Here is a 14,578-nt window from a genome sequence, read left to right as displayed (position 1 = left end):
GGGAGCAAAAGGCTCAAATCAAGTGGGAAACCTTAGCATTAAGACATTTTCCTTTTAAATACTTACTAAATGTTTCCAAATGTTAATGTATTTTGAAATGTGGCAGGTTTATTTCTGCTTAAAGTTCTTTGCTACTAAATAGGATGCAGAGTGAATTCTCAAATTTGTGGAATTGCCTGAGCACACTGCACATTTTGACACTGGTCCTAGAAATGCAGCCAGGCAGAAAATGCAGTATGGTTGGGTGTTTTCGAAACTGTCAGTTGCAGATGAACAGAAACAGTTACAAAAAGACAATATTCCTAATTCGTGCCGACAGATATGAAAAAGATTAATCATTCTGTACTTAACCTTCTCATGTTAGTGACTGTCAATTTTGTCTCGGAGGAGCTTACATTTCTAGCAGACATATAGCCATTTAAATTATTCACAAAAAAATCTGTGCAATGCATGGTGGAAAATAGATACAGTCTTGAACGAGATGCATAGACCAGCAGGCAACTGATCAAACTGCTTCACGATTGAGGTAAAATGCTGAAAACATCCCAAATATAGTGACAATCTTTCAGCAGTGTCTCTGCAGTCTCATATTCAGAAATTCATCTTGGAATAGATAGACCCCATTCACAAGCAAGTATATTGGTGTTCTCATTTAAAAAGACACATTTCTTAAGTACAAATGACATTTGAGAATTATAAGCAGAGCCACTGGAAGTGCACATTGAGGAGAACAGATTATGTGGCAGGGTGGCTAACTAACATGTGTCAAGAAAAGGCAAATTATGCAACGTTTTGCTGTACATCTTGTGATTGTATTAGTTCATTATTCTGTCATTTCTGGTCAAGTTGACACTTTCAGAACAAAGTTTTTACCTTATTAGTACCAGTTTAACACATAAACACAGCAATAGGCAACAGAAAGGTGACCAACCAATCAATGCGAATGGCCTATGCTGCACAGCAACGTGTTGCTCAGCTTTTAGTAAATAGTGATTTATTTGACCTGAACTAGAATTTGTTTTTGTTAAAATCAGCAGATTATGCAGTAAATAATGGAATATGTTGCAAATGTAGCACTTCAACAATGCGTGAAAACTGCCACGCACACAAAATCACAAAATTCCAGAAGGCTCTAATAAGAGAACAAACATGTTTACTGCCTGTGCCAACAAATTGAGTTAAACATTGAGAGGGATGATAGTCCCAGTCAAGGATTATTTCAGTCCTTGTCAGGATCACTAAATAAACCTGTATCTAACCCTGTGGTAACTTGGCAAAACAACAATCAGACTTAATTTATTGGCAAAGTGTAAATTATGTATACACCACACAAACAGTAATAAAGTGAAAAAACAAAACAATAAAAAACTCAAACCAATTTAGAAAAACATAATGCCAAAATGATAAACATCCAATAAATAGATAAAAAACATTATTTTTTTCCCTAAGTTTTTAAGTTAAACTAACACCAAGAAGTACATAGCCACTATTGTGGTTAATGAGGTTATCTTGTTACCTCGACTGGACTGGGATAAAGTTAAAAGTGCATGTGGACAATGATGGAACACGGTTCGGGACCAAGCTCATCTCTGTGGAAAGTTTACTTTCTAACTTAGTCCAGTTTCACACAAGGAGCCTTATTTGGAGCTTTGCACTGATGGTTGTGATTGTTGTTTGCAGAGAGAGCTGAAGCCTTACTTTGGCAGGAAGCACAGGGCGGTTGTTGACAACACGAAGAGCCCTGTGTGGGTGAAGTCCATTGTCTGTAGCTTGGAAGGTCCCACCTCGGCCTCAGTGAAGTCTCGTCCTGTTCATGAGGACACTGGGGATGGTTAATTTTTTATGCAAATTACCCAGAAACCCTGGATAATCACTTGAGTCCAGTTCTTGCTGTTTGCAAGATGTAGGAATACAGTCTGATATGAGCTGATGCTCCAGGACCTGGGGGGCAGCACCTCCTGGAGATAAGGAGTGATTCCAGAACGGACCAGTGGCAGGTTCCAGACATATCCAGTTTGTGATTTTCAGCAGGGCAGATACAGAGAAGGCCTCTGGAAGCCTGTTGTGTCCCTATGGCTTAAACAAGACTTCAGGCACCTTACCCTTGGAGTCCCTTCTGTGCTCCTGGGGTAAAGGAAAGCAGGTCCTGCCTCCCTTCTCCAGAAAGTAGGGCAGTCCTTCTTCTCAAACCTCTCTGGTCCAGGGGTGTTCTGAGAAGAGGTTCTGAGGCTGCCATGTTTAGACCCAGTGCCAACCTTTGTCCAAGCCCAACTGGTTCTGATCAGTTCTTCCTGATCCCATGGTCTGGCACCAATCTGGCTAAGGAGTGAAAGGTCCAATTGTGGGCTGTATTTGCCTGTGATAAGGAAACAGCTTCAAAAGTCAGGAAAGGGGCAAGCATGGCCCTAAGGCTACCCTTTAAAGCTTAAGAAGGGCTAAGTACAACCTATCCACAACCTATCCACACAACCTTGGCCCTTTTGTTCCCTGTCTGGAAGGAATATACATCACACCTCAGGAGAGCTATTAAAAACCTTGTGACCATGGACACAGGCAGAAAGACACATTTGGTTCAAACAGGAAAATGTCAACTTTTTAACAGTGGCATTTTTTAGAATAGTAACTTAAAATATGATTTTCAACTAAAGATGATTTTAACTTAAAAATTATATCAGTAGAAGATGTATTTCTCTATCTGCTCTAAAACTGAAGTTATCGGTTATTAAGTGTAATAAGGTAATCCAGTGTTAATCTATGAAATGGTTGGCCTTTCTATAGTGAAAACGTACTTTGGAAGTTCTTCACTGCCAGAGCCTGTAAAATTCAAGTACACATGTCTAGCTTTTAAATGACCTGCCCCCAGAGCCTTTAGTACTTACCTTAGTGGTGACTTATAAGTATTAAGAAGGATGGTCAGGCCTGGCAAAAAGGAATTTTTTCTAAGTCAAATGCCAGTTAACATTCCACTAAAGGATGCAGGGGTGGGACATGTTTTAAGGAGTTACTTTTGTGAGTGGCACAATGTGTGCTGTATAGTACTAGTAGCATTTAGTTTACAGCCCATGGGTGCAGGTAGTACCATATACTGTGGCCTCATAAGTAAATTAAATGGACTAATCTTGGGTGCACACTTTTACCATGTTTAATGGAGAGAGCAGAAGCGCTTTAGCACTGATAAGAAGGGGTAAAGTGCACTGAGTCCTAATGCCAACAAATCATATTCAGCATAAACAGGGGATTGATGGTAATAAGTTTGGGGGTATACCATACCAAATCTGGTCAGGTTTAACAGCAGATATCCAGTTAAAAAGGTTATAAAGGTGGAGGTCATCATAACAGAGCAACAGACAATAAAGTGATAGAAAGATGTTTGAAACAATCGCAAGCACTGGCTATGGCATTAGGGTCTGCATTCCAGTCCATAATTATAAACACATTGCACCAATTTCAAACAAGATCAGCTGTATGCACATTATTCTTGGTCCTGCCCCTTGCTGGAGCTGTCCAGCTATAACTTACATACCAGATCATGATGAGACAGGAACACAAGCAACCTTAGACACATTAAGTTCTACCTGGACCTCACCAGTGATGTGGCGCTTCAGTTGTTTGTCCCTGTGGATCACGTCTAGGGTATATCTAACACATTTAGGAATTATACTTCAGCTAACAAACAGTGGTGGCATGATCATTTTTATTTGAATGCTGTTTTTGCACATTCTTATGTCAGCTTCAGTTTAGATAAATTAATTGTCACCCTCTTTGGGAAGTGGCATAACCTAAACACACCTTCTGTTTTTATTGTATTTATGGAGTGTAGGGCCAAGACTGTATTCAGTAAATAAACAATGATACAGCAAGGATAGTGCATATATCGCCCAATGTTGTTTCAGAAACTGTAAAACTGAATCTGTCATAGCTCTATAAGGTTATAACATTTTCACTTCCAGGCTGAGTCCTCTATTTAGTTCTCATGTGTGTCAAAATGGAATGTTGCAATTTGGACTACTTTTATCAGTGTCCTGACACCACACATTTGAAATCCATACTTAGGTTTATAAGGATGAATATTGTTTCTGATTCTGAGCCTCACACCACAGTCAACCTTGTACACTTCATGAGCTGAAAATTCATATATCTTTCTTAGTCATCCGCAATTGTAAGCACATTTATGAGGAGCACTTAAAATGCTTTATTATGAGACAAGGTTTACATTTCATATGAAAAACATAATATTTGCCTTTATTTTGCCTAGTGGCTACCTAACTGAATTTACCTGAGGTCTATACTTTTTCCTACTATCCCTCCATATTTTGATGCACTTGCATATGTCTTAAGACATTGTTTCTTTTCATTGCAGATATTTGTCATCATTACTGTGTGAACTCTGAATCCTGCACCATTTCTGATGATGGGAATGTAGAATGTGTTTGTCCTCCCCGATATGAGGGAACAAAATGTGAAGTGGACAAGTGTATGAGGTGTCATGGTGGACTCTGCATTATAAGTATGGCAGCTAAAGATATAGCCTGCAAGTAAGTAGAAGCTGTAGACACTATATTTACAGGAAAATTAAATATATGTCACTTTGTATCTTGAGAAATGTTACACATACTAATTTGTGAATTCTGAGAGCTTAAGCAGACAACAAACAGCTAACTTATCAAAGCTGGATGAAAGGTCCCAAACTTTGTTTTTGAACCTTAATCAGATAAGATAAGTTCTTCTTCTTGAGTGGCCACCCCCATTTTGTGGGACTTTTCTTAACTCTGCATACTGAGACTTTGCTATCCAGTCTCTGCTATATGTGCTCTTACTTCTAAAACATGGACACGTTGGCTAACTCCCAATTTACAAATTTAACTTCCCACTTAGACCATAGTTTATGGCACAGTAAATGTAGCAATGATATGGAAAAGTTGAGCATCACCGGTGATCTCTAGGACATGTTGCGCCATCCACTAGGCTGACAAAGGACACATGGCTTCACTCCTACCTGAATAGCCTGGTTTCTTTAGCTTTAAAACCTGCAGTCACACCTGTCAAAACCTCTCAAGATAACTGTTTTTGATGGCAAAGAGCTATACTTTTCAATATTAAATAATCTACCATCAAGTAGCATAGTATTTAAATGTGGTCCATGCAAAAATGTATTGTTGTCTCATTCCTATAGTGATTATCCACAAAGGCTATTTGGACAGTGAAGGGCTGTGGCCATTATAAAAGGTAAACTAAAGTAAAGAATACAATTGTAAGCCTGTTAACCTTGGATTTAGATAAGCTAAGAAGCTGATTAAACCGCTGGTTTTTTTTATTTATAAAATATACAATTCATTAATGAAGTCAGATTTTTAATAAATGTTTAGGAAAAGTGACTAAGCCTCCAAAAGGATAATTAGCATAGTCTGCTGGGAAATGGTCCTGCCAGTGCTTTCCCCTAATGAGATGTAAAAACTGTTACCATAGCAGGAACAATGGCTTAGACATTTCACAGAAAGATCTAGGTGTGAAATGTGTGACAGATATCAGCTCAGGAGGGACAAATGAGAAAGATGCAGGGATTTCATTAACTTGAAAGGATCAGTGGTAGATGCTGCTCATTTAAAGTGAGATGTAAGGGGAGACCTGGGGAAGAGAGGCCTTTTGTTTCAAATGCCCACCATAGCAATTGTGGCACCAGTGCAGAAGGAGGGGGAATGGGTTCCAAAACCAGTTTGTGTAGCTGAGGAGGGGGGCTGCTCCTTTCCATAAACACACCCAACTCTGTTTCACAAGCTTCCTTCAGAGACAGAAATATTATGCCATGCTAGATTTGCCTTAGAATAGCACACACTGTGAGACAGTTTGCAGTAAGGCATACAACATGTGCTGCCAAATTTGAAAGGGTTGCTCCTAGGAACATTTTTCTCATTGGTTAGGTGTCCAGGATTCATCCACAACCACTGGCTAGTGCAAACCACAATGCTGGCACCTTACACACAGCTCTTAAAAAATCTATCTGCCCTTTCAGAAAAAAAAGAAGAGAATTAGGCTGTGATTTGAGATCTGTGTGTGGACCTCAAGGACTGACCCTGCTCCTATCTGTACCCAGGACTAAGAGGTGGACTTTAAGAGGCAGTTGGCTGACCTTCTCTATGGCTACAGGCACACTATAGGCTGCAAGAGGTCTTTTTCCTCGAAAGCATAACTGACCAGTGGCAAGTAGAAATGGGCTGCTGATGGCCTCTTCTGGAGGGAGTCTATCCCACAAAAGATGTTCCTGGGTCCTTGGAGCCTTAAAAGTGAACAATAGGAGCTGTTTCAGATAATCTAAAATGTTAGAACTTAGGAACTTTTTGGACTTCCAAGAGATCTCGCGTGTGAGAGGGACCTTGTGGCAAATTTGTCCAATTTCCAAGAGGCTTCATCCGAAAGACCAAGGTGGTGATTTAGAATTCGAAAATTCCATGGTTTCAAGACCAAGAAAGTAATTACGGTACAAGCCATATCAATTAGGGGAAACATGATAATAATCACAGTTCAAATGCACCTTGTGATTTATGGGTGAGACTCTGAGCCATGATAGGATAAAGTTACTGTAGACAAGGAGAGCGAAGTGCAGAATCTAATGCTGCATCCTTATACCTCGTCCCACAGTGACATCCAGGACCTGTGAAATACCTTGGGCGATACAATTTCTCTGCTTTACAGTGACATGGTAATACTATAATCTATTTGATGCCTGCCCCAAAGTCTGCCAGTCAGCTTTTTTCACTGAAGCAGATACAGGAAAGTCAGATTAGATCAGAATAATCTTTATTCAGTTAAAAACCATAAAAGAATGTATGACAAAATAACATCATTTAAAATTGAAAAACACATAGGTTAGTTTAAAAAAGCATACTCAAATCTTAAACCGCAATAGTACAATGTGCAAAAAATATGTGTTCGGAAAAGCAATTCTAGCTGCTCCATAGGGGTTGTTAAAAGTGCCATATGTGCATATGAACAAATAGAAAACTACAAAGTGTCAAATTGCATTGCCATAAAATATTATTACCCCACTTGTTCCATCAGAGTCACAGCTGTAGAAATAAACATATAAATCATCAAACAGAAATATTCAGTTTGTAAGAGCTGGAAGTAAAACAGGGCAGTCCTGCACCTAATGATGTTCAAGTTTCTCAACAATGGTAGTACAAATTTCCAGGTTCAGCATATAATTTGCAGCCTAGTAAGAAGTGTAGTGTACACTGTACTGAATATCAGTCACAGGACCAGAGTCAAAATAAACATTATTAGGATATGATACTAAAAAATTAGCTATGTTAAACCTAAACCTCACATGGTAAAATCTTTGGAAATGTTGAAGTGGGAACAGGGCTCGATAGATTCCGTGGTCACTAATGGTAGATATCTTGCCACCCCATTCATTCCCTTTGCTATGTGCGCTTTTTACACAAGGCTAGATAATCCTGCTTCAATTGGCATCTGTGGGTAGTTAGGAAATGCTGAGATCTGTCAAAATAATCAGCTTTCCCTAATGCGACAAATTGCTCTTTACATATATTAGCCAAGGTACACTATTGGCACGATCAAGAGGTAAACAGTTGCTTATGATTTCCTGATTAAGCTGGGTTTCATATTTGGACCATACAGACAGAAACAAGAAAATAAGAAATCACAGACAGAGGTACCCACCACCAAAATCTCAGGAGTCTCCCTGGACACAAAAATGAAACAAATGACTTTTAATCAGTAGAGGAGAACACAGTAAATATGATCAATAAACTCTATTAGAAATGCCACAGTTCCATTCAGCTCCAGGTTGCTAAGGTTGAAGGATAGATCACATGCAATAAAGCAGAAACTGGCCAAAACCAACAACAGGAATCAAGATCACATGAGTCTTCACAAAACAACTGATTGACCTGGAATACAGGAACTAAAGAAACAATATTCTCTTTTCTGGGTTCCTGAAAAGCTGGAAGGAGACAAAATTATCGCCTACCTAACTCAGTTCATTCTGGAACTTATGAACCTAATATTCATTGTTCCAATTAGGCTGCAGAGGGTGCAGGACAATAACCAAAAATAACAGACTTTTGACTAACACAGACAACATGTTTTCTACATAGATAATACTGTGTTTCATAAGAACTCAACAGGCTAAACAGTTTTACTGTGTTGTCCAATTTGGTAAATGTAAGATTTATGTGTCAAAAGACCTCTCCTTTGAAAAGCATTTGAAACAGGCCATTTTTGGTGCTGCGTCCCTACTTGAGAAATGGGGTATATGTTTAGGACTTCTTAAGCCAGCAACCATGTTGGTCGCAACTGATGAAAAGTCCCAGGAATACAAGGACCCTTATTCACTAGAAAGTTACATGGACTCCTGAGAAAGTACAGCACTCTGATGGTGCAGACCTGTCGATCAAGGCCAGCATGGCAATTGATAATTCTCAGGTGGATAGGAAATGAATGGTAATGGTAATGAGAAATGGAGAGAGACACAATGTAAGAAGACACAAGCCCAGGTAAAGATCCCGGTCTCCGTTAAAAGCATTATAAGAATGACTGAATTGGACCAAAACAGCAGTGTTATGTACTGCTGGAAGGTTTTGCATTGGTAACTGTATAAACCATCCCCTGGTAGAAATGACTTATGAACATGGAGTTTATAGGCATTATGACCATCTATACATGTTGGGGGCTTTTGGTTGGCTATCACCACACAACATCCTCCACCTCCCAGGGTTACACAACATTAGACCGTCATGATTCTGAAAGGATAGTTGATGAAATTCCTCTATTGGTAAAACATACAACACAAAACATCAGAAAGCCTAAAGTCAACTAGCATCTAATGCAAAATACCATGCAGCCAGAAACAGACCAAGGGCAATTGTCATTTCAACTGTACAGAGTTCTCACTAGAATATGGTCATTTGGGTGTAGAGCTAAAATTCATAGAAAATCAACCTATGATATCCCTCAGTACAATTAAATAAAGTTTAGTCACATGACAGAAGCAATTTACTCTCAGAGAAAGCATATCTAATGTGCAGGTGGTAGGATCTTCTCTTAAAGAAGATCTGAAACATCTTTAGGGAAATATATAATTTATATGTACAATAATAGGCTCATTATTCACACAAAATCCCACATCCACTTGCCATGTTTGGAAATGAGATTGGGCTGGTAGGACATGTGCAAGATACACCCCTGTGCCATTTGGCCTCTGGGTCTAGTAGAGTCCCACAAATTTTCAAGCATGTTCATCCCTTCAGAAATCCTTGGACTAGCCTAAAATGTCACCCATAATGATTCAAATAGTTGACACATCCAGATCTATCTATGTGGTTATTAACGCTTCATTATGTGAGAGTCTGTTAGCACAACACAGGAAAAATTTTATATTTATTTTCATAATTTACTTCATACGAATGTCACAGCCCATCCACACATTGTGATTACACAGTGTTAATGAAATAAGGGACAAGGAACGGAACTGTATCATACAGTGATTTGTAACTGAGGCTAACAGTATTGTGCATGAATGTTGAACTTATTTTTTTTCTTTTGCTTTGCACCACTAAGTTGCATTATCATTTCCATCCATGCACTGGATCGGACTTAGCTGACTTTCCTGACCATAGAATCACCCAACTACAGTTTATCTAGCTCTGCCTCTTCATGGAGACGTTTGCCACATCTCCCCTTTCACTCCTGCCACACTGCATGAAACTCTCCTCTATTGACACCTTGAGACTCAATTTTCACTACAACCTCTTGTGATAAAAAAAATTGTACCCCAATATTTACTAACATAGGCCCAGATTTACAGTTACTTTATATGTTACTCTTTTAATACAACCACAATGCAAAGTGTTTTGGTGAAAGTAACAATCTAGTGCAATCGCCTTTCCAATAGAAATGGCTGATGATACACGTTCGGAAAATATAAACAGGCCCAGATTGCCACAACATTTGTCAAGCTCAAAATATAAGTATTTGTATGGGTATTGGTCTGGTACATGCGCTAGTTAGGGATGAAGGGTATTTTCTCTTCGACCTGGCTAGAACACTAGGGGGCTCATTTACTAGAAATTGACACAGTTTGATGCTGCAAGCCAGCTTGCTGCATCATGCTGTGTCATTTCGAAAGTGCAAGGATGTGTTGTATTTACAAGGTACCTGCATTGCAGGGATGATTGTTTCTGTGCAGGAAATGATGCCTTCCTGCACATAAACAATCATTAATTGCATTTTCCTCTTTCTATGTGTGCTGCAGAATGTAGCACACACAGAAAGAGTAAAAAACAGAAACAATGTTATTTGTCCCCGTTGTACCACTTTAACACCACCCCTCAGGTGGTGTAGGAATCTGACGCATTCTCAGCCTCGTAAATGCGTCAGATTCTATCAGTTTCCATGGGTGTTGCGTATGACACCCACAGCAATACTCATGGAATGCCCCTTTCACGGTATGTGTGAAAGGGGACCATAATTACAAGGCCTGGAAAAGTCACACAAGGTGGCTTTGTGTGGCCTTGTCAATAGAGCTGACACACTGCATCACCGGACCGTAAAAAAAAGACGCTCCGGAAGCAGAGTGTCTGGCTACGGCATTGTAAATGAGGCCCTATATGCTATGGATAAGTCAAACATAATAGGAGGTCACTGGAACATATTTCCTGATCCAGTACTAGTACTGGAGAAGTAAGGCAGACCAAAAGTGAGACAGGCCACAGATGGATAATGTTGTGAAAATAGAGCCATTGAGACAGCTACATTCTGTAGAAAGGAATTGTACATTCACCTCACACACACATGAAGTCCGAGTCCACACAGCTTTTTTTAACTTCCGCTTCACTACTGCGTACAGTACTGAGAGCATCCACTGTCTCGAAGTATGATGTAGTGTGTCTTCAGCATGACATGAGAATCTTAGACATGCTTAAGGCACAAGATAGGGTACATCCTAGTACAGTACATCCCATCTTCACTCCACCTTATGTCAGTTGACAAAAGCAAAATGCAATCAAAACCAACTTTACAGAGGTTGCACTAATATGTATTAAACAGAAACAATAAAAGCAGGGAGAGAAAACAGGCAGGTTGTTGGCAATATTGTTAAATCAAATGGAGGCAAGGGTTTCTATTCATGAACTTCTTGATTAACAAGGGCAATTACTTATAAATCCAGTAGAGATTCCATCAAAATGTGACTCTTGACTTCACTCAATAAGCCATTTTGACCATGTTGACATGAAGGAAGGAATTATTTTCAGCTTTCTTTCTAACAGCTGAATGGGAGGCAGTTTTTGGGGAGAATTCTCCTAAATGCAAATAGGGAAAGCCGGATATGATATGCACCTGGGGGGGAAAGCCCCAGGACAGTGCAAATATCCTAAGAGTACTATAATGTCAAAAAGCAGAAAGTGTTCACATTGCGGTTTAAGGTCTTCAAACAAGCAGGAGAAGTTGTGTTGGGATGCCAGCTGAAAATAACAGGGTTAGTTTATCATTGGTATTAAAAAAACAAATGAAGACCTAATGTGAAGTACCAGCTATAAGTCCATCTTACTAATATACTTGCACATGAATATTGTAGAAAAATACCTGGTGAGCTGGCTGAAAACTGTTATTATGTGTCAGGTTCAAGTGGCTTCACTCTAAATCACTCTAGCAGCCATCCTCATAGAACTCTATCTCAGACCCCCCCAGCCTCTTTGACCTGGGTGAAGTTCACATCCCTGTCTTGTAGGATATTACAGAAGCCAGATAGGGATGCTTGTTAGCCTTTCCAATATTTTTTTTAGTGTGTGAACCTCTGGGTATATCCATCAGCAAGAATAAGGACATATATGGCATTGGAACACAGGCTAGGGATCAGCAAGTTCTGCTAAATGCAGACATCATAGTAACCCTGTTGGCGTGGTACACATTCATTCCGTTACTGATGTCACAAATCTTGCTCTTTTCCATGTTCTCTGGTTAGAGAAAACCTGGGACAACAGTGAAGCATTACAGGTGACCAAACATACTACCATCATTTCCTGGGGAATTCCTCCTTTATATGGAAACGGGCTCTTTCAAAATATGTCGGCATCTTTGTGAACAGAGTTCTGGAACACATGACTAGGAACAACATCTCTACATTAGTAGACAAAATAAACATGGATCTGTTAGCCTGACAAAAATGCTGCTCTTGCTATGGGATAGAATTCAATTTTTTAAAATAAACATGTTACCCTCATTTAACTGCAGTTAACCATGGTGTATCTAGTGCAACTGAAGTATCATGTAAGGCCCTTGGAATACAAAATGGAAACCTTGTTTTGAGGCATTACAAAACCTCACTTAAGGGCTTCGAAACTCCACTCTTCCACAGAATTAGGATGACTATACCTTCCTTACATGGAAACATACTGGATTATGCATCAATGTTTTCAGGCTAAGTACGTTTTCCACATACATAAAAGTCCCTTTGTGGGTTCATATAGAAAAGGCAATAATGACATCCAAAGGAGGGTTGAGCTCATTATACAGAAGCGCCTAATGACTTAAGCAAGACACAAACTGCTCATATTATTCTGAATACCTAGTTAAAGGTACATGAAATGCTTGGAATCCTCCATGTTCTACATACATAGGCACCCTGGTGGCATAACAGGGAGATTTCTGTAGACACAAGTGATTATTTCTTGGCCTGAAGGTATTTTTGATGATTGATCACTTGTCTTATGGGCTTTCCATGTTTTTCTCCGAACAACAACAGGAACTTGAATTGGCTAACTTTCAACTCTAGAAATATCAGCAGCTGACTCACTGCCAGAGAAAGAGATTGGCTGGACATATATAGCACTACACCGATTGGCTGATCTCAGACACCTGTAAACTTGAGTATGCTTGATTCAGAATTTTATGAAGTCCTACTTGACCCTTGTTTCTTACAACCCACAGTCAGGGGAATTCGAACACAGTGGGAATTCAAACTATTGGTACGGGTCTCTGATACAGACTGGAGAGACATATTCACCATTTTCTATAAGGTGTTGCAGGAATCAAGCCTGAAGCTGGGATATTTTTACATTTTGCATCAGTAACACTAGTCTTCGAACATGCTGCACTGTGCCATGCTGAGTCCAGAATCAGTCTGTTAGACATGCAATAGAGTCGACATTGACATTATACACATTCCCTGGGAAGTCAGAATTTATGTAATTACTGTGCTCACATTTGGGGTAATTAGAAGTCTGAACTGAATGTCATCAGCCTTTTGAGGACACACATTGTACAAATACATGATTTGCCTGAGATTCCCGAGACTGCACACCAGCACAGGCATTTAATGGCAATGACCATAGCCAAGTCATGAAGTTTATGGCTCTGGAAACTCTGACAGCGCCTTTTACATGGGGTACTTAAAAATGGCATCATATGAGCTAAAGATGTAGAAGACGAATGAGTAAGTGACACAGTCCAAGGAAAAAAGAGGGATCTTCCTTAACTAGTAAAAGAAGGGGTTCATGTAGCACTGAGAGACAGAAGCGGACAGTTATAAGCATAAATAATTTCCTGTGTTCCTCTTCTTGTTGGACACTGTTTCACCTTTCTTATTTTTCATGACTGAATGTTTTCATGTGAAAAGCAGGTTAGTGAATGCTTTGTATGTGTATGATGTAAATCACATTCAGTACTTTTGTGTTTTGTTGGACTTTTTTGCTTATGCAAGGTCATCCCCAATCTTTTTGCCTCTTGCCTCCAATTTTTTCTGACCTGTTGCTGTTGACGTTTGACTCTGAGCACTTTACCACTGCTAACCAGTGCTAAAGTACATATGCTCTCTGTGTAAATTGTATGTAATTGGTTTATCCATGATTGGCATATTTGATTTATTAGTAAGTCCCTAGTAAAGCGCACTAGAGGTGCTAGGGCCTGTAAATCAAATGCTACTAGTGGGCCTGCAGCACTGGTTGTGCCACCCACATAAGTAGTTTTTTAATCATGTCTCAGACCTGCCACTGCAGTGTCTGTGTGTGCAGTCTTACCTGTAAATTCGACTTGGCAAGTGTACCCACTTGCCAGGCCTAAACCTTCCCTTCTCTTACATGTCAGACACCCCTAAGGTAGGCCTTAGGTAGCCCCAAGGGCAGGGTGCAGTGCATGGTTAAGTTAGGACATATAGTGATGTGTTTTATATGCCCTGACAGTGAAATATTGCTAAATTAGTTTTTCACTGTTGCAAGGCCTGTCCTTCTAATAGGTTAATATGGGGGCTACCTTTAAATCTGATTAAAGTGTAGATTCCCTTTGGGAGCAGATGGACATGTGGAGTTTGGGGTCTCTGAGCTCACAAACTAAAAATACATCTTTTAGTAAAGTTAATTTTAAGATTGTGTGTTTGAAAATGCCACTTTTAGAAAGTGAGCATTTTCTTGCTTATACCATTTCTGTGACTCTGTCTGTTTGTGGATTCCCTGTCTGGGTCAGTTTGACAGTTGGGTGGGTTGCACCACACACTGGTCAGTGACATAAAGGGAGCTGGGGTGTAGCCTGCATATCCTGATGAGTCATCTGTGCTAGGAGGGAA

General features: G+C 39.7%; 1 protein-coding gene across 1 annotated transcript in view; it reads left to right on the top strand.

Annotated features, from left to right (window-relative positions):
- Window positions 1-14,578, top strand: part of LRP1B (LDL receptor related protein 1B) — a 4,500,992-nt gene that overhangs the window by 4,329,630 nt on the left and 156,784 nt on the right. Inside the window, exon 86 of the mRNA XM_069225083.1 lies at window positions 4,361-4,535. Within this exon, the coding sequence (XP_069081184.1) occupies window positions 4,361-4,535 (175 nt within the window). The remainder of the gene's footprint in view (window positions 1-4,360; window positions 4,536-14,578) is intronic.

The sequence above is a fragment of the Pleurodeles waltl genome, chromosome 3_1 (genome assembly GCF_031143425.1).
Source record: "Pleurodeles waltl isolate 20211129_DDA chromosome 3_1, aPleWal1.hap1.20221129, whole genome shotgun sequence".
Classification (NCBI taxonomy): Eukaryota; Metazoa; Chordata; class Amphibia; order Caudata; family Salamandridae; genus Pleurodeles; species Pleurodeles waltl.
Note: the sequence above shows the minus strand (reverse complement) of the source record. Positions and strands in the feature narration are given on the sequence as shown.